We start from the raw sequence: 26,763 nt of genomic DNA on the forward strand, positions 1-26,763 counted from the left end.
TGGGTAACTGTATGTTTCAGCATAACTTCTGAATGGCTTGAGATATTTTCATAAACTATATAGTAGACTTTAGAGATGTCCCAATACCAGCAATCTCGAAATCTCGAGAGTAAAACAGTGGAGCCAGGACAGATCATACTTTATCATGACGTTGGTCCGGAGGCAGGATGTTTAAAACTCCTGGGCAATCTCCACAGTCTGCAGCCATGCAAGTCTATGTGTCTATGAACCAACGTCTTGGTAAAGTATGATTTAACTGTCCGGCAGGAAGGTGCAGAGAATAGTTAGTGCGGGGCAGAGAGTATGTACATGATGGGCAGGATAGAGAACATTTATTGAGGGCTATTGAGAAAATAGTGATGGGGAAAGAAGGAGAGGGCATGGCTGCTCAGCTGCTGTGAAGAGTGCAGAAAGGACATGCTGTCTCACTGCTTTTTCAGGTGACTGGGAAAACTGGATGGCGCACAGTATGCATACCACTTAGCTTTCCGAGTCTCCTGAATAAAGTTTATTTTCCTTTCCCACTGGGCAATGCCAGGTACTCGAATAGATATATTTTAGAAATATAGTATCACATCCCCTCCCCGTACCTCTTCCCTTCATCCATCTCCTTTCCTTCTTGGTTGGACTTGATGGACATCTGGAAATTTGTCTAGGGACCTATGTGAAATGCAATTGACGCTGGTAAAAGAAGGAAACAATGTGGTGAGGTATGTGGCACTAGAAACACAGCAGTTGTAATAAATGAGAGCATACCTGTACTACTGTTGTCATATTTCTATAGTGCTACCTTCTTCACCACAGTGTTTCCTTTTTTGTACTTGACAATGGTCCCAAGGCTCAAAACTTCAGCCATTGTTTAGAGTCACTTCAAAAAGTTTATATTATGTTATAGTTAAAGTTGCAAGTTAAGTAACTTTGTATAATACTGTACTTTTCACTCAATTTGACCTTAACTGACTTGTATTACATGGTGTTTTCTTCTTTATGTAATTTTAATCACATTTATAAATTGTAATTAATCATATTGTGTTTCTTAGGACAGGGAAATAAGTGCCAAGAAAGTGAACCTCCCGGATTTTACTGTTAAGTCCGCATCACACGAGTTCATGTCAGAGCCTGTTGAAAAAGGATTTAAAAGGTTTGGTGACTTCCATTACACCTCTGATGATGATGACGATGATGACGAAAAGAAAGTTGGGATTGAAAATGTAAAAAGTGAGACATACACCAGAGAACTGACCTCTCAGAAGAAGTCGGCTGAAGATGACATTGATTCCAAGCAAGAGATAGAGCTCCAACGCTGGGTCCAGGAAAGCTATGCCCAGGATGACAGGTCTTTTGAAGAAGAACCAAAGAAAATAGGACAAGAAGTACAATTTCAAGTGAAGTCTTCCAGCAGTGACAAGTATGGCTACATTGTTACACAAAAGAGGTAAGTGTTTTACATTAAAAAGTACCTGTTTCCAAACTAACTCATGCTATGTTCCCTAACTACTCCTAACACTACTCCCACCCTTAAAAAATATTTAGAGCTTTAAAAAGATGTCTATCTTACCTTTATTCTTGCTCATATAGTGCAATCTCCCAGCAGCAAAAAGTGCGCATTTCCCAGCAGGCATGACATCTCTGAAGCCTGCTGGGGGACCACTTCCACCCTCACATGGTTGCAGTGCTGTTATAAATAGTAGACCTCAAGCTCTGTGCATCTTTCACTGAGGCTCTATGCATGTTTCAGTGAGGCTCTTTGCAGCTTTCAGTGAGGCTCTGTGCAGCTTTCAGTGAGGGTCTCCTGCAGCTTTCAGTCTGTGCAGCTTTCTGTGAGAATCTTTGGAGCTTTCACTTTCTGTGCAGCTCTCAATCAAGCTCAGTGCAGAGAAGCACTTCCTAAGTTTGGTCTCCTGCCAGGCTGGGAGGAGACCAAACTCTTTGTATTACTTGTGGCAGGGAACAAAACAGAGCCACCTATTGGCCGTTTTTTCTATTACATTTTAAACATGTTTAAGTTGATAATTTTAAAAGCAAGTGAATGGGAAAGTGTCTGCTAATTACACAAGGAACACTATATTAAAAGTTTTATTTGGTGACAGGTACTCTTTAAGTACAGTTATTTATTGTTACTTATTGGGCTTGGATGCACAATATGTGCACATATTCTCACAATCTAAATTCACCTTTCAGTATGTTTTCCAACTGCTCTCCTTCTTGGACCCTTGTCAAGGAGTTGTATACTGTAGGCAGTATCTGGCAGTACAGGTTCAGTTTTTCTGCAGCGCCACCATAGGACAAATGGTCAGTTCCTTCAGAATGAGATGTGCTTATTGTAACTATTCTTCACCCTCACCCAGTGATGACGATAATAAAAAGGTGAACATACCTCTATTAACTCTGTTAACTCTATTCATTTTCTAATAGCATGTTCATGGGCAACTCATTTCAACCTATTGATTTAAAGGGGTATTCTGGCTTTATACATGTTATCCCCTATCCAAAGGATAGGGGATAAGATGTATGATTGCTGGGGTTCTGCCGCTGGGGACTGACTATGACTATGCTAGCTAGTGCGGTTTCTGTGTCAACCTCCAAGCCTTTTAACCCCTTAAGGACCAAGGACGTACCGGTACGTCCTTGGTACTGCTCTCTTGATATAACGCGGGGTTACACAGTAACCCCGCGTCATATCACGGTGGGCCCGGCGTCATAGTGAAGCCGGGACCCGCCTCTAATAGCGCGCAGCGCCGATCGCGGCGCCGCACGCTATTAACCCTTTAGCCGCGCGCTCAGAGCTGAGCCGCGCGGCTAAAAGCGAAAGTGAAAGTTTCCGGCTAGCTCAGTCGGGCTGTTCGGGATAGCCGCGGCTAATCGGGCATCCCAAACAACTTACAGGACAGCGGGAGGGCCCCTACCTGCCTCCTCGCTGTCCGATCGCCGAATGACTGCTCAGTGCCCGAGATCCAGGCATGAGCAGTCATGCGGCAGAATCGTTGATCACTGCTTTCTTATGAGAAACCAGTGATCAATGATGAAGATCAGTGTGTGCAGTGTTATAGGTCCCTATGGGAGCTATAACACTGCAAAAAAAAAGTGAAAAAAAAAAGTGAATAAAGATCATTTAACTCCTCCCCTATTAAAAGTTTGAATCACCCCCCTTTTCCAATAAAAAAAAACACAGTGTAAATAAAAATAAAAATAAACATATATGGTATCACCGCGTGCGGAAATGTCCGAATTATAAAAATATATCATTAATTAAACCGCTCGGTCAATGGCGTGCGCGCCAAAAAATTCCAAAGTCCAAAATAGTGCATTTTTGGTCACTTTTTATATCATTTAAAAATGAATAAAAAGTGATCAATAAGTGTTATCAATGCAAAAATGATTCCGTTAAAAACTTCAGATCACGGCGCAAAAAATGAGCCCTCATACCGCCCCATATGCGGAAAAATAAAAAAGTTATAGTGGTCAGAAGATGACAATTTTAAACGTATAAATTTTCCTGCATGTAGTTATGATTTTTTCCAGAAGTCCGACAAAATCAAACCTATATAAGTAGGGTATCATTTTAATCGTATGGACCTACAGAATAAAGATAAGGTGTCATTTTTACCGAAAAATGTACTACGTAGAAACGGAAGACCCCAAAATTTACAAAACAGCGGTTTTTTTTTTTCAATTTTGTCGCACAATGATTTTTTTTTCCGTTTCACCGTAGATTTTTGGGCAAAATGACTGATGTCATTAAAAAGTAGAATTGGTGGCGCAAAAATTAAGCGCTCATATGGATTTTTAGGTGCAAAATTGAAAGAGTTACGATTTTTTAAAGGCAAGGAGCAAAAAAGGAAAATGCAAAAACGGAAATAAACCCCGGTCCTTAAGGGGTTAATTTGGTGTCCATGGTGTAAGACAGGAGATTGATCACAAATATTTATCATATTAGGAACCTTTTGTGGTGTCCCTCTTTTGGAACAACAGTCCCTACCGTATTGACTACTTTGATGCAATTCCAATCTTAAAAATGTTTATATACAGTTGTGCCTTTCCCATACTTTCCCTTGTCTCTAGTTTTGTTTATCCCTTTTTTTATGTTTTCTTCCTTTTGGTGCTTCATTCACAATCCTGCTTTGTTATGTTTTTGTAACATTGACTTTCCTATTTTTTGCACTTTTGATGCATGTAGAATGCTATTTGTTTAGTTTGCTTCTTTTTATTGTCAGTGTACCTTGAGACTGTTATTGTTTTCTCATCCATTGAAAACAATCGTCTGTAGTTTGTTTTTGTCTTGTTTTTTTTTGAGTGGGGGGATTTACTAAAACACAGGTATAAACACAGATAAGGCTGGGTCCACACTACGTTTTGTCCCATACGGGAGCGCATACGGCAGGAGGGAGCTAAAACCTCGAGCTCCCGTATGTGACCGTATGCGCTCCCGTATGTCATTCACTTCAATGAGCCGACCGGAGTGAAACGTTCGGTCCGGTCAGCTCATTTTTGCGCCGTATGCGCTTTTACAACCGGACCTAAAACCGTGGTCAACCACGGTTTTAGGTCCGGTTGTAAAAGCGCATACGGCGCAAAAATGAGCCGACCGGACCGAACGTTTCACTCCGGTCGGCTCATTGAAGTGAATGGCATACGGGAGCGCATACGGTCACATACGGGAGCGCGAGGTTTTAGCTCCCTCCTGCCGTATGCGCTCCCGTATGGGACAAAACGTAGTGTGGACCCAGCCTAACACAGGTATAGATATTCATGAAAAACTATTAATTGTCCTTCTGAAAAGTTGAGTAGCGTGCTTTAAATGTAATTGACAGAACATAATTGAAAAAAATAGAAATATCTACAATTTTTGATGTGGGTGCTACAATATAGAATTTTAAATTATAAAAATTTCAGCATTTTTCTTATGCTTTGATTTTTGTAACGTCAGAAGTGTCATGCACTGCCATCTCTCAGCTGAAAATGAGTAATGGTATCGGCTTTGACATGATATTAGTAAGAGATCCAACACCTTGAACGTCTCTGAAGATCCCACCATCTAATCAGCATTACATTATCGAATATATATATTTCTAAAATGTGGTGTGGAGAGAGAACACAGACCACATTTTCATTAACACTAGTGTTCAGAGGACATACTTCTGCAGTCCATCAGGACAAAAAAGTGTTATGATGTTATTCTGGCAAGTCCTGACATGGTGTCACCATTGCTCAAGATGAGATTTATATGGATGGATAATGAACTGTGCTGTCTAAAAAAAAAAATGAAATGTATCTGTCTTCTTCTGGGTAACAGATACAGTAGTTATGTGGTTCTATATGTTACTTTTATTTCATCATGAGGCCCCCATTCAGGTCAGAGACTGGAAAATATACAAAGCAAGAAAAGGTTTGGGTTCATAGTTTACTGTGTCAGTTTATTTATTTATTGTTCGCAAATGATCTGAGCTTCTACTTCGTTGTGTTAACAACATTTAGAGATACGCTTTCCAGCAGCTACATGAACATAGAAAACAATAGACTGGAGAGGACTCTATTGACTTTTATGGGGGAGTTTTCCAGACATGCGCTATGACATGTGCAGGGGTCAGTGCGCAAGGAGGGGAAAGGTGTGAGCTGTGACTTTCACCTATTGTGAATGGAGTGATCCTGCACTATCTATGCAGATGTCTTACCTTTCCTTGTAATCCTGCATGCCATAATAAGGAGAAGCCTGCTGAGAAGTGATCTCTATGTAACAGAAAGTGTAAGCTTATTATTAGACTTAGTGGCCAGATTGAATACTACATAATAATAGGGTTATTTAAAAATATATGTAGCAAAATGGAAAATTTGAAAAAATAATAATCAAAGACTCTTGAAAAATATGTTTAACATTTTGAAATTGATTTAAACAATAGGTCAGTAAGTCAATTTCTGATGACACATTTCCATTTTATCTATACCAAGGCTATTTGTCATTGGCCTATAACACACATCTCTTTAAACTAACAAGAAGCATAGACACTTTATGTATTTTTGTCCCTACTTTTGTTTCGAAAGTGACTTTCCAGCCAGCTGCATATAAAGCAATGTCCTAAGTTTATTATTCACTAGACGGATTGATCACACCCAAGAGACAAGGGATTGAAATCCATTATTGTAGTCTATGGTGCTGAAATGTCTGCTTCTTTCTGCCAAGCTTCCCCAGGTTAAATGAAATGAGCCATTTTTCCATTCAGTCAGAGGTAAGATTTTCTATCAGGGATGTATCTTGAGCTGTAATGCTTAAATTGACCTCACAACACTTGCAAGGGGTACAGCAATTTCACTAGGTAATTTTAGCACCGTTTCCCTGCATCTTGGCCTAAAATAATTTAATGACTCTTCATCTTCAGCTGGTAAAATAATCAGGGGACCAAGCTTGGTATTCGTTGGGGTGATTTGCCATTTTGAGTTATTTTAGTGCTTTCTGAACCCTTGAAATAGATGGCTCATGATTCTACTATTGAGAGAGTCAAAGTGATTCTTGCACTCTAAACACTCCAGATTTTCATAAGAATATATATATATATATATATATATATATATATATATATATATATATATATATAAAGTACTATAATATATAACAGGTTCCTAGTCCTATATTGCAAATACAATGTGTATGATTTTTTGTGGATTTTGTGAAACTTCATTGTATTAGTTATTTTTTTATTTAATTTTTTTACATACAGCATAAAAGAAACAATAGTATTTTACTCCAGTTAAATACTGGAGTAAATCATTCCAATCCCCTTATTGGAAAGAATAACCCCCTACTATGAATAATACCCTCAACTAAAAACCCACCTAAAATGTAACTTTTATTCTGACTGTTTAAAAAACAATTACCAATACAACACATATAAGGGTTAAAATACTGGAGTATACACTGGAGTATTGGCTTAAGCGGAATGAGTGGTTAGAAAAGTATTGTTAAAATCAATTTTTTTTATGTTTTAAGAATATTTGTTGATTCATTTTTATATATATTTTTTTTTTACATTTTGCATGAAAATATCTATATTTAACTTAAAAAAATCCTGAAATAATAATAATAATGATGATAGGCTAACCCTTTCTGATCTGCAGAGATCACTTCTCAGCAGCCTTCTCTTTATTATGACTGGATGTGGTGAGGAAAAAATGGCCTTAGTGCAGGCGCTCGGAAGTCCAGAGAGATCTCACAGCCAAGTCATGGAAGTGAATTAAGTTCAGGCTTTATTAGTTCATAGTAGGGATTGACCGATATAGTTTTTTTAGGGCCGATACCGATACTCTGTTGAGGTTAGGGACGATAGCCGATAACTTATACGGATATTCCGGTATAAGTTAACGGCTATTTATCCTCCCCCCCCCAGCGACACCGCTGCAGATCATTGATTTAAAGCGGGCGCTTTAAATCAATGAACTGCAGCGGCTTTTGCGGTTACAGAGACCGCCGCCGCCACCACCCACTTCTCTCCCCCTGCCTGTCCTGGGGTCCTGAGTCCTATCACCGCGACCGCCCCCACCACCGCACAGCGCCGCACCCCCCACCGCACCGCCCGGGCCAGAGACCGCCGCTGCCACTGGCCCTTTGCCTCCCCCATTCCCAATTTTATAATTACCTGTTCCCGGTGCCCGGGGTCCGCTCTACTTCTGGCTCCGGCGCCATCCTCCTGAGCTGTCACTGTGCGCACTGACAGTGACGTCGCGTTGAGAACGTCACTCGTCATTGCGCTGCACAGAGCGCAGCGTAACAAAGGATGGCGCAGGAGCCAGAAATATTGCGGACCCCGGGCCCTGGGAACAGGTAATTATAAAACCAGGGATGGGGGTGGCATTGGGCAGCAGCGGCGGTCTCTGGCCTGGACGGTGCGGCGCGGTGTGGTGGTGGTGGGTGCGGTGCGGTGGTGGTTGGGCATTATCGCATTATCGGTAAGGTAATTGCCGATAACGTCCAAAATTGTGAATATCGGCCGATAATATCGGTAGTACTAATCTGTCAATCTGAAGAAGGGGTATGTTACCCCTAAACGCATTATTGATGCTATGAACTAACAAAGCCTGAACTTAATTCACTTGCATTACTTGGCTGTGAGATCTCTCTGTACTTCCGAGCGCCTACACTAAGGTCATTTTTTCCTCACCACATCCAGTAAACCTACAGGATTTCCCTTCGGACCCATCCTGAGACCTACGGGCTTGCACAGAATTCTCCTCTTACCTCAGATAGAGGTTACATGCATATATAATGTGAGCAGACAACTTTTAGACCCCTTACCTACCCCACTTTTTTGCGGGGACCCGTTTATCTCCCAGGTTAATGCACTAGGCGCCTTTTTGGGCTTTTCCCCCCTTCTTCTCTTTTCTACAGGTTCTCTTTATTATCACAGACAGGATTACAATGATAGGTAACACCTATATATAGATGACACAGGATATACAATTCACAATGGTTGATGGCGCCAACTCTTCTCCTCCCTGCATACTAATTTCTGGCCAGTTCACAGAGCATGCCGAGGCCACATGGCCACCCCGTAATGATGTCCAGAAAACAGGGGGAAAAAATCACACACAAAAAATGAAAACAAATTTGAAAAAAAGGAATATTTATCAGTATCTGCTTTAATGTAGTAAAACAAAATCCATTGGTTAAAATCCATTTAAGCCATCAGCTGGCTAACACTTTGAGTTTAAAGGGGCATTCTCATGTGGCTGATTACCTCTCTCTGCTGCTGCTGTCTGCTCACACTTCCTAGCTTGCTGATGGATAGGGTTGGGGAGGAGGATCATTTGCTTCTGTGTCTGACAGCTCCCAAGTTAAAGGAATATGCAGCTGTCAGACATAATGAATGATGTGAATTAAGTCAGGGCAGGGAGCTCCTCCGGCACTCTAGGAAGTGATGTCACCACTGGTTCTAAAGCATTGGTGGTGGGCAAGAACCATGAGTTCCAGCTGACAACAAGAGAGGAGATAAGAGGAGATATCTACAGAACCAGGCACATTTGCTAAATAAATCCAATTTCAGACATGTTTATGCTGCCAGGCTCCAGACATGATTAAGACATGAGACATGATTATGTAGATCATGGGTTGGCACACCCACAGCCCAGACTGATCGGGCAATAAATGATTCCAAAGTCCCTTTAGTTTCTATACCATTCCATCGACCTGCTATCAGACCTTGCTGGTCTTTTTATCTTGAAACCTCAACCCAATAGTTTGTCTCAGAGTAGTTATATTTGGCTCCTGCAGCACATCTACAGGCTCCCTGCATCTCTTTTTATGTAACTGCAGACCTACTTGTGAAGCCCACCCTTAGTAGGCTCCTTTGACACTACAACTGCACTACTCTGCTATTTACTGCTTCTCCTGGCTTCTCACTAAGGGCATTTCATTATAGCTTCATGCTTTGTTTAGGGTAACACTGGTGCTTGTCATCTCCTTCTCCTGTAAACTGGTAGCTGGTAGTCTGGTGGAGCCTTACACAAACAACTGACCATCGGCCCTTTCTTTTATAGGTCCCCAATGCACACATGTGGTGGACAGCACAACATGTCCAATACTTGCTGTAACATTTTTGACCAGAAACTTCGCAAGATAAGCATAGATCCTTGTTCTCCACTATATACCGTACAGTATTATAGATATACAGTGGGTAGAAACATTTAAGTGTGGTGGGAAAAAGAGGTTAGGGGTTTAAATTTGGGAAAATGAACTTGTAGGTTGCAACACGTAGTATAGGTATAACTGCATGACGAAAGATTACATAGTACAGAAGGGCAGTTCATGAAATGGACATTTTTGTCTACAGGTCCTAGGCAATTTCCTACATTAACTCTTATACTTAGAGGAGCAGAACATGGTTATGGAGAAAGGCTTTCTAATTGCTGTATTTTATTAACTTAAAAAAACATTTTTACATTATATCAAATAGCAGGTTATTAAGTTGAGGGTTTATCTTGGTAAAAGTGTCTGAAGATAATAATATTTTGACTCCTTGGCATTAATAGAAATTCATGCTATGTTTTAAAAAAAATTGTCCCTTTTATGGTTTAGTGGGGGGAGCAGTGCAGGCCCAAGACATTGTGCTGCCTGGGTCCAAGAGTGAAATGCTGCACCCCCCCCCACCTCCCAAAAAAACAAAACAAAAAAAACATTAGGTAGGCAGCAGTTCCCCCACGTTAGGTAGGTAGCATAGTTTCCCCACATTAGGTAGCATAGTTTCCCCATATTAGGTAGCATAGTTTCCCCACGTTAGGTAGCATAGATTCCCCACATTAGTCAGCATAGATTTCCCACATTAGGTGGCAGTTTCCCCACATTAGGTAGCAGATTCCCCACATTAGGTATCATAGCCCCCCCCCCCCCCGACACACAGACACACACAGAGACACAGACACACCCACCTGGCCTGTGCAGCGTTTCTCCTCTCCGGTGGTGGCCTGACGAGTCACTGACGTCACTGACATTCTCCTCGTCAGACCCGGGCCGGCTGCAGTGGTCGCTGCGCTACTAAGCAGCTTGGGCTGCGCCTTTAGAACAGTAAGCAGCAGCTGCGCAGCGGCAGAGCTGGCCCGACCATGGACCCAGGTGGCACAAAGAAAGGGGGGAAGCAGAGTGCCACCCCTGAAAAAGTCAGATCGCTTCTGTCATATGTTCTTATTGAAAAAATAGCAAGAACAGAAATCACATCATAAGTGTTACACTAGCTATGAAGAACATTTCCTTGACCAAGAATAAAACTTAAAGGGTACTCAACTGGAAAACCTTTATTTTTTTTATCACCTGGTGCCAGAAAGTTAAACACATTTGTAAATTACTTCTAGTAAAATATCTTAACCCTTCCAGTACTTATCAGCTGTTGTATGTTCCAGAGGAAGTTCTTTTCTTTTTGAATTTCCTTTCTGTCTGACCACAGTGCTCTCTGCTGACACCTCTGTCCATGTCAGGAACTGTCCAGAGTAGGAACAAATCCCCATAGCAAACCTATCCTGCTCCGGACAGTTCCTAAAATGGACAGAGTTGTCAGCAGAGAGCACTGTGGTCAGACAGAAAGGAAATTAAAAAAGAAAAAAACTTCCTGTGGAGCAAACAGCAGCTGATAAGTACTGGAAGGGTTAAGGTTTTAAAATAGAAGTATCTTACAAATGTGTTTAACTTTCTGGCACCAGTTGTAAAAAAAAAATGTTTTCCAGGGGAGTACCCCTTTAAGCAGACATAATATTGTGCATTAAAGGGGTAATCCGGTGGAGAGAAAAAAAAAATCAGTAAACTGGTGCCAGAAAGTTATACAGATTTGTAAATGATTTCCATTAAAAAAATCTTAATCCTTCCAGTACTTATCAACTGCTGTATGACCAAAGGAAGTTGTGTAGTTTGTTCCAGTCTGACCACAGTGCTCTCTGCTGCCATCTTTGTCTGTGTCAGAAACTGCTCCTGCTCTGAACAGTTCCTGACACGGACAGAGGTGGTAGCAGAGAACACTGTGGTCAGACTAGAAATAACTACACAACTTCCTCTGGAGCATACAGCAGCTGATAAGTACTGAAAGGGTTAAGACTTTTAACCCCTTAAGGACCAAGCTTTTTCCAGTTTTTGCACTTTCGTTTTTTCCTCCTTACATTTTAAAAATCATAACCCTTTAAATTTTTCACCTAAGAATCCATATGATGAAATTTTTTTTGCGCCACCAATTCTACTTTATAATGACGTCAGTCATTTTACCCAAAAATCTACGGCGAAACGGAAAAAAATTCATTGTGAGACAAAATTGGAAAAAAAAAACCGCTATTTTGTAAATTTTCGGGGCTTCCGTTTCTACGCAGTACATTTTTCAATAAAAATGACACCTTATCTTTATTCTGTAGGTCCATACAGTTAAAATGATACCCTACTTATATCGGTTTGATTTTGTCGTAACTTCTGGAAAAAAACATAACTCCATGCACGAAAATTAATACGTTTAAAATTGTCATCTTCTGACCCCTATAACTTTTTTATTTTTCCACAAACAGGGCGGTATGAGGGCTCATTTTTTGTGTCCCGTGATCTGAAGTTTTTATCGTACATTTTTGTTTTGATCAGACTTTTTTATTGCTTTTTATTCATTTTTTTTATGGTATAAAAAGTGACAAAAAATACGCTATTTTAGACTTTGGAATTTATTTGCTCGTACGCCATTGACCGTTTTTAAATGGGAAAAGGGGGTGATTCTGATTTTTATTAGGGAAGGGGTTAAATCACATTTATTTACTTTTTTTTTACTTTTTTTATGCAGTGTTATAGCCCCCTCTAGGGGCTGTTACATTGCATATACTGATTGCAGGCACTGTTCAATGCATTGCCATAGGAATGCATTGATCAATGTTTTCTGCGCTTGATTTCTCAAGCTTGGATTTCAGACTTAGAGCAATCAAACTCTGATTGGACAGCCGGGAAGAAGGTAAGACACCTCCCACTGTCCTCTGAGCTGTTCGGGACGCCACGATTTCACCGCGGCGGTCCCGAACAGCTCTGCTGAGCTAACAGGCAGTGTATTCTGCCATTTTAGATGCCGCAATCAACTTTGATCGCAGCATCTAAAGGGTTAATACCGGACATTAGCCCGATCGGAGATGTCCTGTATTAGCCGCGGGTCCTGGTTTCTGATAGCAACCGGGACCCCGCAGATATGAAGCGCGCTCAGCTTCTGAGCGCGCTTCACAGATGGGGAGCCGGCCACAGGACGTAAATATATGTCCGTGGTCATTAAGGGGTTAAATATAAATATTTTACATATCTGTATAACTTTCTGACACCACTTTATTTGAAAACTTTTTTTTCCACACCGGAATACCCCTTAAATATTATTAGGTGCCTTTATTCTGGAAAAATTTGAACTGAGATTAGCTCCGCAAACCACTTTTGTTGGAATGTAGGTGGGGGAAGTTCCCTAAACTAGAATTATTTCTTTATCAAACAGTGTGCCTTAAAGCATACCTGTTATTTCTTGGGGATAAAAATGGAAGGAAGATCACCATTTCCACCATTATATAACTTTTATATGGTATGTATTACAAGATTTCAGCTCTGCTGGCTAAATTTTGCATTTTCTTCTGTCCCCGAGCTAATGTGGAGCCTAGCCTCTATGAAGTTTCCCCACACACTGCACACACAGAAGAGGCGATCTCACACCCTTATATCTCTATAGCACACCCTTAGAAGCAGTAAAGCACTGGGTTGAGATATATCACTTACTCTAAACTCACTTCTCCCCTCTCTATAGATTTAAATAGGCAATTGTAACCTGATTCTTCGATACTTCAGTACTTCAGTGAACTAATCCAGATCGGGGCCTACTTGAGTGAGTGATGAGTTTAAGAGGCAGAGGGGTGTAAAGAAGAAGCCTGACAAAATAAGGAAAGAGGCATTATTCTCTGATAAGAAAGATACATTACAAAGCTTCTTATATTTATTTGTAACATTTAGCAATAGATAATTTCTTTATTTTATTGGCAATAAGTAATAACTAAAAAATACAACAACAATGACAAAAAAAAAGAGAAAAAATTAAGAAATGTAGAAATGGGGTTAAAAAGTGACAGAAAGGGGTGTAAGGTAGGGGATGAAGGGGTGTTCATTAAAGGTAGTAGACAAAGCATAGTCAAGCTGTCGGAGGATAGCACCCGTTTCCACCCATGTTTTCAGTGTTGGGACTAAGGTAACCAGGGTTCAAGTTGTGTTTCCATTACTTTTAGAGCCCATTATAATGTTTTATGTGAAGGGGGATTTTTCATGTCCAAATGAAAAAGATAATTTGCCTTTCAGACAGTAAACATATACACATATATATATATATATTTGCAGATAACACAGTAAAAGCAATTTGTTATAGGAAATAGATTGAAAGTTTTATAATGGTATTTTCCAGGTAACAGCATCAAACATATTTGTCAGAATCAGTGAATCTGGTAAATGAAATGTAAAAATTGCTGAGCATAAAAACTCTAGTTAATATATTTCCATGTAATACTTATTGAAATGGTCTTGGCTGATAAATTATCTCATTCAACCCTTCACTCTGTGACCTATAAACTAATTTTACCTTTGTATAAGTCTGATTAGAAAAGGACTTACTGATTCTGCAATTCAACTTTGGCCAAGCCACTGCTGAAAATGGACCATAGACAGATACTTACCCCTTGGTAGATCCTTGACTCTCTGACCTATTTTATTGAACATTGGCATGCCTGCCTCCGACTGTTGGGAAGCCAGAAAAGTCTTGTCCCTGACTGTAAATGATCAAAAACCATTGTTTAACCTTCAGAATGGACTTAGAGCCTCAAAGTCCATAAGCAGAACTTTAAGATCCAGGAATTAAAATCAATGACCTATCACCGTGCTATCTAGGTGAATGCTGCAGCCCCGTCATTGTTTATATCTGATCTTATTTGTAGGCACCATTTTTTATAGCCCCTGTACTATGTATTACAGCTAAGTCCTATTCAAGTCAAGAGGCTGCAGAGCTTGCAGAGTGCCACACCCCCTTCAGAAAGCTTTTTGACAGGGCTGAAAAGAGTTGAACCACCACCAATCTAATATTAATGGCCTATTCTAAAGATAGGTCATACATTTTAATACCCTGGAAAAAAAAACTTTATAGAGATTTAAAAATGAGTAGCTAAAACATGCCTATCTTTGCCTTTTTAGAGAAATTGTTAATTAAAATATAACTTTATTTAATAACATTATAAATATGGATAAAAATTAATGCCACCAGCAGCTCAAAGGTAGTGGAGTCCCAAATGCCAATGGAGGCTTCAATGGCCATGTCTTTGATAGAAAATGATAGAGAAATTATTCTGTGAGAATTGTTGACTTGAAAATATTCTGATTGTTTTAGAAATGTTTGTCAGAAAATATTGTTCACTGTACTTTATTAGCCATATTTTTAAATCTCCGACTTGCCAAGCAATAACAGGATTCGTATGCTTTTAACCTTCTTCTGTTCTTTCTACATGAACCTTTTGGGGCAGGAAAAGCAGCAATGATGCTCTCAAATCTGTCCTCATATCTCATCCTCATATCCCCTCCTAATATCCTGTACTCATATCCCATCCTCATATCCCGACCTCCTATCCCGTCCCCATATCCCACCTCCTATCCTGTCCTCATATTCCCATCTAATTTTCATCCTCATATCTTGTCCTCATATCCTGTACTCATATTCCATCCTCATATTCCATCCTCATATCCCATCCTCATATCCCATCCTCATATCCCATCCTCATATCCCGCCTCCCACTACAACTATTCTATGCACCTTTCAGACAGTTGGTAGGATGTTATTCAGCCCCAACCAAACTCAGCTCCCCGAGAGTAACACGATCAGAATCACCTGAAGTCCCATAGACTTGCATGGGACTTCAACTTAAAAAAAACACCCTTGCATAAGAGGGTGGGTTAGGTTTGATTTAACACTACTATATATTTAGTTGACATATAGGTAATATATTCAGCTATTTGGAGATTGTGCTGGAACATACACACATACATATACACGTTTCGTATGTATATATATATATATATATATATGTATATACAGAAGATAGGGAGAATCAGCACAACCGCAGGTTGCTGAATGATGCCAGGTTAAGGGACCAGGTCACTGACCCTAAGAAACTTCTATTCAAGTAATCCAACAGCACTCCGATATAGTTAAAAACCAAGGTCGTTTATTCACCCATGTCTATGCAACGTTTCGGCTACCCACTTGTAGCCATTTTCAAGCATAACAAAATGTGATCCATACAAAGTATTTATACAAGTGAATCCAATACATCAGCGATCAGCTCATTAACATATAATGTAATACAGTGCATATTCCAGGGATTCCATACAAAAAGTAATACAGGGTTCCATTACATAAGTGTAAAGTGCATTAATGAAAGTGATTAAAAACATACAATAAGCATGAAAATGCAGAATATACATTAATATTGCCATTTATCATCAGGTGCGTTATATCATAGATACAATTATACAAATGAAGGGGGCGTGGCATACATATACTCACCCTCAATCATATTGTCTGCATGTACTGGTCCCTCGTGGCGAAGAACGCCGCATTCGGGATAGTGTATCATCATGGTGGTGTGTGTACCATTGTGCATGCACGCTCATTATACGCTCAGCCAATCATAGATAGTCATGGAAGCGCATCCCCGTCATGCCTGCACAAGCGCAGTGGGGAAAACAGGTACCAAGCAACCATATTTACCATTGGCATATGGTGAACATTACATAGATTTTAAAATGTAGGATGATTTGCCGATGATCTGTGGGCCCCACTACACACTGCGCAGGGGGACACCGAACGGGTCATCAGAGTTCTCGCCCACAGGGTATAGAAACACGAAAAACACAGAGTCTGTCCAATGCGGTTATCCGGCATAGACACATATAGAAGGCCATTATAAAAATGGAGCAAACACATATAGAACAACTTGAAGAGCCAAAATGTAATAAAGAGATGAGATGACATGTCTGAAAACATTTTTGTGCGTTATTCTGACGTATGCCACTGCCTCCTCCCGAACATCTATATAATAGATAAAAATATACAAAAAACTGTAAAAAAAAATCATACAAAAGATATATCACTAAACACTAACATTAGATATTGCATCACTAAATACTAACAATAGATATTGCACGCCACTGGATATTATGTAACATTTAAAATGCCCTGTGTTACAATGAACTCAGATTATAGATCCATGGTAATTCACATTTTTTTTAAATGTTAGTATGTTCACCACCATATTTAAGAGGGGGGGATGTGGTCAATGAACATGAACTTTAAATCCTTTTCGCGATGTCCAGCATCCAAACAATGTTTGGATACGAGCAAATCAACTCGTTTGCGAATCGTTGTGTTGGTTTAATAGCTGTTTAAACTCCAAAGTTGTCTCTCCTCCTAGATTAAATTACATGGGCATATTAAAACATAATTAATGTGATCCATTGTGCATGAAAGATAAGACTTGGTTTTATATTCTACACCAGTGCCAGGATGTTTAACCCCTTAAGGATGCAGGGCGATCCCATACACCCCCGTTTCCAAGTCCTTAAGGACTCGGCGTACAGGTACTCCCTGCGTTCCTCCGTCCCCTGCCGCTCGCTGGGTGGGGACCGGATCGGGATGCCTGCTGATATCGTTCAGCAGGCATCCCGGCATATCGCCCATGGGGGTCTTGAGGTCCCTTATATCTGTGATCTGCTGCGATTCCGTTCCCCGGCACTCACCACAATCATTCAGCAGGCATGCCGGCAGAGTGCCGAGGGGGATCCTGAGGACGCCCCATATTGGCGTTTGGCGCCGATCGCCGGTAAATACTGTAGGTGTCCGCGGAGCCGTAGCACCTTTAGCTGCGTGACCCTGGCCTTACAGGGTCGCTGCAGTCTGCCCTCTGCATTTTTTTGGGCGCAGACCTTTTTTTTTTTTGCTAAACATGTGGCTATAAAATAGCGGTCCGCCACCGTTAGCTAAAGCCCACCCGCTGCTGATCAGTCCCGTAGTACTGATCAGCGTTTTTTTTTGTGGTGAAGGCGCTTTTTCAGGGATTAAAGCGTCTTTTTAATTACATTTTTTGCACCTATAGGTGGTCCGTGACACCCATTGTCAGTAATTTATCACTGATCAGCATTTTTGGGGGGTTTAGGCAGGTGCTTTTTTTAGGTTTTAATTGTTTTTTGGGTACGTGCCACCAGCCACTATTCTGGGCTGAGTGGCCAGATGCCCCACTGACGTCTGCTCCCCCTGCCACCACCAAGCGCTAATCAGTGTGCACACCACTGATTGGGCAAATGTTTTTTTTTGGCGCAGGGTTTTTTTTGGCGCTAGAAGTCTTTTTTTCTTTTTTTTTTTTTAAGTTTCTTTTTTTTATTTTATTTTTATTTTACACTTGCAAGTTTATGGTGTATGAGGGACGAAATTCCCGTATTGAACCCCCCGAATGTCCCCCCACTCTGGGTTTTAGCAGGAAAATTACTAGATAAAGGTTACCACCTTTACGTGGATAACTTTTACACTAGTATCCCTCTCTTCACATCCCTCGCCGCCAGATCTACGGTCGCTTGTGGGACAGTCCAGAAGAATCAAAGAGGCCTTCCTCCCCATCCCCTACACGCTCCTATCCCCCGGGGTGAGTCTCGTGCCTTTTCCCATGAAAACCTGTTGCTGGTCAGGTATAAGGACAAGAGGGATGTCCTTATGCTCACCACAATTCATGGGAACGGAAGCACCCCTGTCCCTGTGTGAGGTACATCGAGACCGGTCCTCAAGCCTGATTGTATTCTGGACGACAATCAGTATATGGGGGAGTTGATCTCTCTGATCAAGTCCTCAAGCCATATGATGCCATGCACAAAACACGGACATGGTGTTGTGTGGTAATAACTCAATTATGAATTATGGTCATAAAAATATTAATTATGAAAAAAAAAAAAAAAAATGAAAATTATTAAAAATATCTAAATTATGACCTGATAAATTGTAGACGAAGCCAATCAATACAATTCACATCTGAGTCTGACTATTTCCTCAGATATCAACAAGTTATTTTTATGACGGGATGACATTAATGTTTTAAGGAGTACTCCGCACCCTTAGCCATTTTATCCACTATCCAAAGGATAGGGGATAAGATGTCAGATCGCCGGGGTCCCGCTGCTGGGGACCCCCGGGGTCTCGGCTGCCGCACCCACCTGTATGGCTTTCACCTCACACCGGCAACGCTGGAGGCTTCGGATCCCGACCACAATGGCGGATGAGCGTGACGTCAAGACTCCGCCCCGTGTGATGTCACGCCCCGCCCCCTCAATGCAAACCCCCGTCACGCTCGTCTGCCATTGTGATCGGGATATGAAGCCTCCAGCGCTGCCGGTATGAGGGGGAAGCCATACCGGTGGGTGCAGCAGCCGAGATCCCGGGGGGCCCCAGCAGCAGAATCCCGGAGATCTGACATCTTATCCCCTATCCTTTGGATAGGGGATAAGATGTCTAGGGGTGTGGAGTACCCCTTTAAGGATGTAGTTTTGCAATATACCATAATACACAGGTATTAAAAAAGTATGCAGATTTATTGGTTATAAGGTTATAAACATAAATTAGTAACAAACACAATGATATATGCAAATTAATATCAATTAGATATATTAGTAAACATTGCAAGCTTGTTAATTGACTACATATAGTAGAACAATACACGTGAGTAGTAAGTAACGTGTTACAATAAAACAGAAGCTTCTAGGTTAGGAATATCATATAAGAAAAAGGTTACATATCACTGTGTTAAGAGGAAACCTTATGATATGAAGGTGGGCAATAGCTAATCATAGACATATCATTATGAAATGCTAAATACACTCCCTGCCCCCTTCTAACAACTACAAATCGCATGACTCCATGAATGGGCAAATCCATCTAAGGATATAAACATGGAAGAAGGATATAAACATGGAAGCCCCATTCTGGACTATTTTCTATACATGATCTTGGTAAGACATTAAGACAAGAAGCAGAAGAACTTGGAACAAGTTTCCTGTGTGGGAAATATACTTATAACACCTAGTTTTGGCGAGTAGGAATTCTATCAATATGCCTAAGCAATTATTTCATGCTTTGATAGATAATGAGTCTTGATTCTTCTGCAGGTAGAATGAAGTCTCACAATATCTTAAAACTATAATCTCAATATGGAGATAATTAATTATTTTGTTTAATTAATTTATTCACCAATCTAAATGGTATAATTCCATCCACATTATCCAAATTGATCTTAATTAAATGGAAAACCATATTTGTGTGTATCTCTTACCAAGTCTGCATAAGAACCTCGCTTCTGCTCTTAGGAACACTGAACGGTCCATCTCATCGTCATGGATAGCCATTGGTCTGGTACCGTGTGATCAGTCCGACTTGCTGGGATCTCACATGGCTTTTCCACCTTTTTGCACCTCTTTCATGTGTGTTCTCTAGTCCCTAACATCTGGTTTACCAGACTTTTTAATTAGAAACACCCTTCTAAATTGGAATTCCCCAATGAATGTAGGTCGGGCGTGTACATATGGTAATGACTATGACATCACTATAATACCCAGAATACATTGAGCATATCACCCATAATGCCTTTCCTGTTGGTGTAATGTCAACTACCCATTTGCTAGGGGGTACTATTGTATAGGCATATAGCATCATTACCATTAAGGGGTAACTGTCAATAACTGGTCTTAAACCCACATTCCACACTTGAAGTATGGAGCACTATATTATGAGTTCAGGGATTATTTTTGACATATATAAGTAATTAAAACCTTGATTCTCATAGACATCATGGGGCCTACCTAGACATCCAAATTTATTGGAGAGATAAGAATACCATGGAGGTCTCTTTCACATAGACGTGTGAATCTCTGTGTCTGTTCTAGGTAATTAATTGTTAGTCAGAATAACATTCACAAGACTGGCTAACTAGCCCTCTTATCTGTCTTATCTAAACAGCCATAAATATCTAAGGAGACAAGAAGTATTCTCTCAGACTGGCACTTTTTGTAGAGATGAAACTTTAGAATACACTGTGGTCTATTTAGAACATACAACATGGTGGACGCATAATGCTTGTATTTTATTAAACATAGTGATTCATTTTTGGGGCCTACAATAGATATGATAATGGTACAAAAAAGTCACGGTCTACTTGGTACAGGTTGCCATGTATAACTCTTTTGTACTGTTCCAGCATGCTGGCAACACAGGGACATTCCTGCAGTTTCAAGAGGAAGTTATAAAGGCCCTCATCTTTGGTGACTGCCAAGGAGCGGGTCAGAGCACCTCTGGAACTTCAGTTCCTCGGGTCATCCCCAGCCAACACTTTCCAGGTGAGGTCCCCCACACTGGAAAGAAGGGACGATCCAAGAAAATAATGCAGAGTGTGTCACAGGAGTGTTACGCCGAGCGCTCCGGGTCCGCGCTCCTCCCCGGAGCACTCGCAGCATCCTCTCATTCGCAGCGCCCCGGTCAGACCTGCTGACCGGGTGCGCTGCAATATCACTCCCAGCCGGGATGCGATTCGCGACGCAGGAGGCGCCCGCTCGCGATGCGCATCCCGGCTCCCGTACCTGACCCGTTCCCCGTCTGTCCTGTCCCGGCGCGCGCGGCCCCGCTCCTTAGGGCGCGCGCGCCGGGTCTCTGCAATTTAAAGGGCCACTGCGCCGCTGATTGGCGCAGCAGGCCTAATCAGTGTTTTCACCTGTGCACTCCCTACTTATACCTCACTTCCCCTGCACTCCCTCACCGGATCTTGTTGCCATTGTGCCAGTGAAAGCGTTCCCTTGTGTGTTCCTAGCCTGTGTTCCAGACCTCCTGCCGTTGCCCCCGACTACGATCCTTGCTGCCTGCCCTGACCTTCTGCTACGTCCGACCTTGCTCTTGTCTACTCCCTTGTACCGCGTTTATCTTCAGCAGTCAGAGAGGTTGAGCCGTTGCTGGTGGATACTGGTTGCTACCGCCGCTGCAAGACCATCCCGCTTTGCGGCGGGCTCTGGTGAATACCAGTAGCAACTTAGAACCGGTCCACCGACACGGTCCACGCCAATCCCTCTCTGGCACAGAGGATCCACCTCCAGCCAGCCGAATCGTGACAAGGAGGGGGATTCAGGAGGACACCACCACTCAGTGTGACACTTGCCCTGATCATCCAGGCCTCTGCATTAAAAACTGCTTCAGGGAGTATCACACTTCCATGGAGCACTACATTTTTTTTCCTTTCCCTAATTTAAATTCCCCAGAATTATACTCCAATGTACCAGTCCAATGTACCAGTTGTCTCAAATACGCAGCACTCTCTCCCCACATGAGCTCGGTGCGCATTTGAGGTAACAGATTAGGGACGGCCACACACATCACATTCCCAGAATGATGATTCAGAGCATAGGGTTTGGGGCAGGCATCATTTATACTTTAGGCTATACCCTGGGTCATCATTCTGGGAATTGGCATATCAGGATTAAAATTGTACACTTCATCCATTGCTGGAAAATAAATTTAGGGAACACCCATGCGTTCCAAATCTCCACTTCACCCTTATACACCTTCCCTAGGGGGTGTACTGTTTGTAATAGGCTCACATGTGGGTGCTCCTTTCTTGTATTTTCCTCTGAATGTATGTAACTGTTAGGTCCGTAACAAACATCGGCCTCAAATGCGTAGAGTTCTCGGTCATGAGCTCTGTCTTATTTCCAGGTGACAATTCAGAGTCACATGTTAGTTGTTCCCAGAAAGATGAAGCAGAGCATAGGTTGACAATTGCAATTTTCAAAAGCTACCCTTCATCCATTCCTGGAAAATAAATTTAGGAAACACCCATGCATTCAAAATGTCCTCTTTAACCCTATACCCATTCCTCAGGGTGGGTACTTTCTGTAATGGTGTCACATATGGGTGTTTCATTTTTGTATTTTCCTCTGAATGTATGTAACCGTCAGTTACTGATATGCCATAGGCCTCAAATGCAAACAGACCTCTATTACTTCTGAGCCTTGTTGTGCGCCCGCCCAGCATGTTTCTCCATATGTGGATGTGTTTCCATAGTCAGGAGAGAAAGCCCTCCAAAATTTGTAACCCAGTTTTTCCAATTACCCCTTGTTAAAATGTAAAAAATTGGGTAACCCCAGCATTATAGTGTAATAAAATCTAATTTTTCAATTTACGGCCCACTGTTCAAAAAACCTGAGGTATAACTACACACTGTACCCCTTGTTACCTTCCTTGAGGGGTGTAGTTTCAAAATTGTGGTCACTTGCCGGGGTTTCTTTTTTTAAAGATTTTGTCAGAACCTCAACCATTGCAGTGCAAAGCTCCACTTTAGGCCACAAATTTCATCGGTGCTGTCTCACTTCTAAGCCTTGTTTTGCACCCTCATAGTGCTTTACCGCCATATATGGGGTATATATTATTCTGGAGAAATTGGGCTACAAATGTTGTGGAGCTGTTTTTCTCTTACTACTTGTGAAACTAAAAAATGTTTTGTTAATACCAGCAATTTAGTATTAAAAATCATTTATTTACCTTTTACGGCCGACTGTTCGAAAAACTTGTGAGGTGTAAGTACTCACTGTAACCCTTGTTACATTCCTGGAGGGGTCTAGTTTCCAAAATGGTGTCACATGTGAGGGGTTTCTGCTGTTCTGGCATCATGTGAGGTCTGAAAATGCACATCGCCCCGACTTCAATTTCAGCAAAATTCACTCTCCAAAAGTCCAATGGCGTTCCTTCTGTTCTGAGACCTGTAATGTGGCAGCAGAGCACTTAACATCCACATATGGGGCGTTTTCTTAATCAGGAGAAATTGGGCTTCAAATTTTGGGGTCCAATTTCTCCTATTACCCCTTGTTAAAAATAAAAATTTGGGGTAACACCATCATTTTAGTGTTAAAAATCTAATTTTCCATTTTCACTTCCAACTTCACCGCAAAGTCGTCAAACACCTGTGAGGTGTTAAGGCTCACTATACCCCTTGTTACGTTCCTTGAGGGGTGTAGTTTGTAAAATAATATGACATATGGTTTTTTTTTCTTTGCTGTTCAGGCACCCTGGGGACTTGCTAAATGCAACATGGCCCCCAAAAACCATGACAGCGAAAATTTGTTTTAAAAAATCCCACAGTTGCTCTTTCCCTCTTGAGCCATGTTGTGAGCCCGCAGAGCACTTTATGTCAACATATGAGGTATTTCCATACTCAAGTGAAATTGAGCTACAAATGGGGGACTTTTTCTCCTTAACCCACTTTTAAAAATGAAAAAAATTAGGCTACAAGAACATGTTAGTGTAAAAAAATGCAGATTTTGATTTTTCTCCTCCACTTTGCTGCTATTATTGTGAAAAACCTAAAGGGTTAACAAACTTTCTGAATGTAATTTTGAATACTTTGAGTTTTAGTTTCTATAATGGGGTCATTTATGAGGTATTTCTCACAGAAAGGCCCCTCAAATCCACTTCATACTTAACTGGTCCTCAAAAAATTCAGATTTGGAAATTTTTGTGAAAATTTTGAAAATTGCTGCTATACTTTTAAGCTTTCTAATGTCTTCAAAAAGTTAAAACATGTCAACTTTCTGATGCCAACATAAAGTAGACATATTGTATTTGTGAGTCAATATAAAATTAGTTTGGAATATCCATTTTCCTTACAAGCAGAGAGTTTCAAAGTTAGAAATATGCAAAATTTTACCACTATGTTAAAGTAGAATATGTCACGAAAAAACAGTCTCGGTATCAGAATAAACGGAGAAAGCAACCCAGAGTTATTAATGCATAAAATGACAGTGGTCAGAATTGCAAAAAAGGGCTGAGTCCTTAAGGGGTTAAACACATAAAGTAGACATATTGTAGATGTGAACTAATCATTAATTTGGTGCGGCATGGCTATTTGTCGTACGATCAGAAAATATCAAATCTCGAAAAATGCTAATTTTTCTTTCTTTTTGCAAAAGTTTTTTTTTTTTTTTTTACAAAAACCGCTAAATATATCAATCAAAATTTACCACTAATGCAAAGTACAATATGTCACGAAAAAACTGTCTCAGAATCGCTTTCATAAGTGAAAACATTCCAAAGTTATTACCAAATAAGTTGATGCATGTTAGATTTAGAAAATTAGAAAATGTGCCTTGGTCATTAAGGTCAAAACAGGCTATTGAGTAAAGGGGTTAAAGAAAGTTAAAAAAAATCCTATGAGAATTAAAGGGGTATTTCGGGCAAAAACATCTTATCCCCTATCCAAAGGACCTGACGTAATGCCACGCCCCTCCATTCATGTCTATGGGAGGGGGCGGGTGCTGCAGGGAGATCGCGGGGGTCCACGCAGCGGGCCTCCCGCGATCAGACATCTTATCCCCTATCCTTTGGTTAGGGGATAAGTTGTTTTTGCCCGGAATACCCCTTTAAGTTTAATAAAAAATACATGAAAAGCCACTGTACTATTTTAAGTAGGCAGGCAAAAAAAATTACATTCTATACTTGACATACTTACAGCATTTTTCTGTCCAAATTGAACATTTGCAAAAAAATAAATAACAAATTCTTATGATAAGAAAACATAGTTTTAAATTTAGTTTTATACTTGTATTTATTCTTCAACGAAAAATAAATTTTTGTCTCCCTGGCAAGCATTTCCACTAATTTAGAATGTGTACAGAATAATACATCTCAATGTCCCTAGCCGCGTTCTCGCTTGTGATGACTCTACACATTTTGTGTGCATTGGCTAATCTGAGATCTAATTTGTATGAAAGTATCATGTCACCTGGATCAGTTTAGCTTGTCACCTCTTATTTCTTGCTATGTCTGTGCGGCAGACAAGGAAATAGGGGTGTATTTTGATGTGAATTCCATATGACATATCTAGATCTTTTTTCCTCTAATAGCCCTGGAGACTTAATTCCTATCCATTCTGCTCCATTACTACATTAAGGGGGCCTTTCTAAAATTTAGAAATCTATGCTGACCTTCGCAGGTGAGTACCTGAAATAGATTTTTACAGAGTGTCACCAAAATTGTAATTGATTGAGACTCGCATCTGTGTTGAGTTAGGACATGTATTCATTATGCCCACCAAGGGACAGTGAACACCACGGGAAGCATGAAACTGTGGCAAACAGTAAATATGTTAAAATATTTGAAAATATTGATTTGATGTACTGTAAAATGTAACATTTAATTACTAGATAGATAGATATTTTCTGTCAGAAATGTTTCTGGCATTTGGCCAGAAATTTTCCTTCTAAACAGATCATTTTAATGTGAAAAATTACACTGTGAACAATAAAGTTCTGTAAAAATCCAATGAAAATTTAAGATCTGCAAAATTTTTGATAAGCAGATTGATGTGGCCATAGACTTTGGGAATGGGAATCTGTCAGCTGTTCATGGTCTAAACGGCAGATAGCTGTTAGGGCAAGCAGACACTGTGCTTCCATAGACTGTGCTTTTCCTTAGAAAAGTTCCTTTTTTCTCTGGTGCCAGGTGTCATAGAGGCGTTCCCACTCCCCTAAAGTGTTAAGGACTGGAACGCCTCCTTGCTCCCCCTCTCATTCCTTTGTCTGCTTGATTGACAGTCGACTAGGATCTGAGCCCTGTTTCCAAACAGCTTTGGAAACTGAACCCTGATTATTGATCAAGCTGTGAAATGGATGGGAGGGGGAGCAAGAAGGTGTACCAGCCATCAGCATTTCAAGGTCTTGGGAACACCTCTTTGACACCTAGCACCAGAGAATAAAAGCATTTTTCTATATTGTGAAGGCATAGACGGATATATGAAAGGTACCATACCATGTGTCTCCTTACCTAACAGCTATTTAGCAATGTCAGCAGTTTGGAATGTGAATTGCAGCTAACACATTCTCTTTAATAAACCATGCACAGTCTTCTAGTGACCATACTTTTTTACACCAAAGAAATTGTAGAGCTTGCACTTAGATTAGTAAATATAAAATCCAATTCTTATTGTAACATAACATTAAAATACAACATGGAACTTCACAGACAAGGTCTACCAATGTATACAATTGGAGCTTAGGGTCCAGTAATCTTAAATTATAAAGCACCTTACCACATCGCAACCTTATCCAGGAAAATATGATATCTTACACTATTTGTACTTATCCCCTGCTTGTGCCTCCGATATAATGGAACCCACTCCTATACAGGTGCAGGCAGG

At 40.8% G+C, this 26,763-nt stretch overlaps 1 protein-coding gene across 1 annotated transcript in view; it reads left to right on the top strand.

The window, feature by feature from the left end:
• PTPRN2 (protein tyrosine phosphatase receptor type N2) overlaps nt 1-26,763 on the top strand; it is a 1,048,643-nt gene that overhangs the window by 384,184 nt on the left and 637,696 nt on the right. The window contains exon 9 of the mRNA XM_056519562.1: nt 1,041-1,435. Within this exon, the coding sequence (XP_056375537.1) occupies nt 1,041-1,435 (395 nt within the window). The remainder of the gene's footprint in view (nt 1-1,040; nt 1,436-26,763) is intronic.

This window comes from Hyla sarda, chromosome 5 (genome assembly GCF_029499605.1).
Source record: "Hyla sarda isolate aHylSar1 chromosome 5, aHylSar1.hap1, whole genome shotgun sequence".
NCBI lineage: Eukaryota > Metazoa > Chordata > Amphibia > Anura > Hylidae > Hyla > Hyla sarda.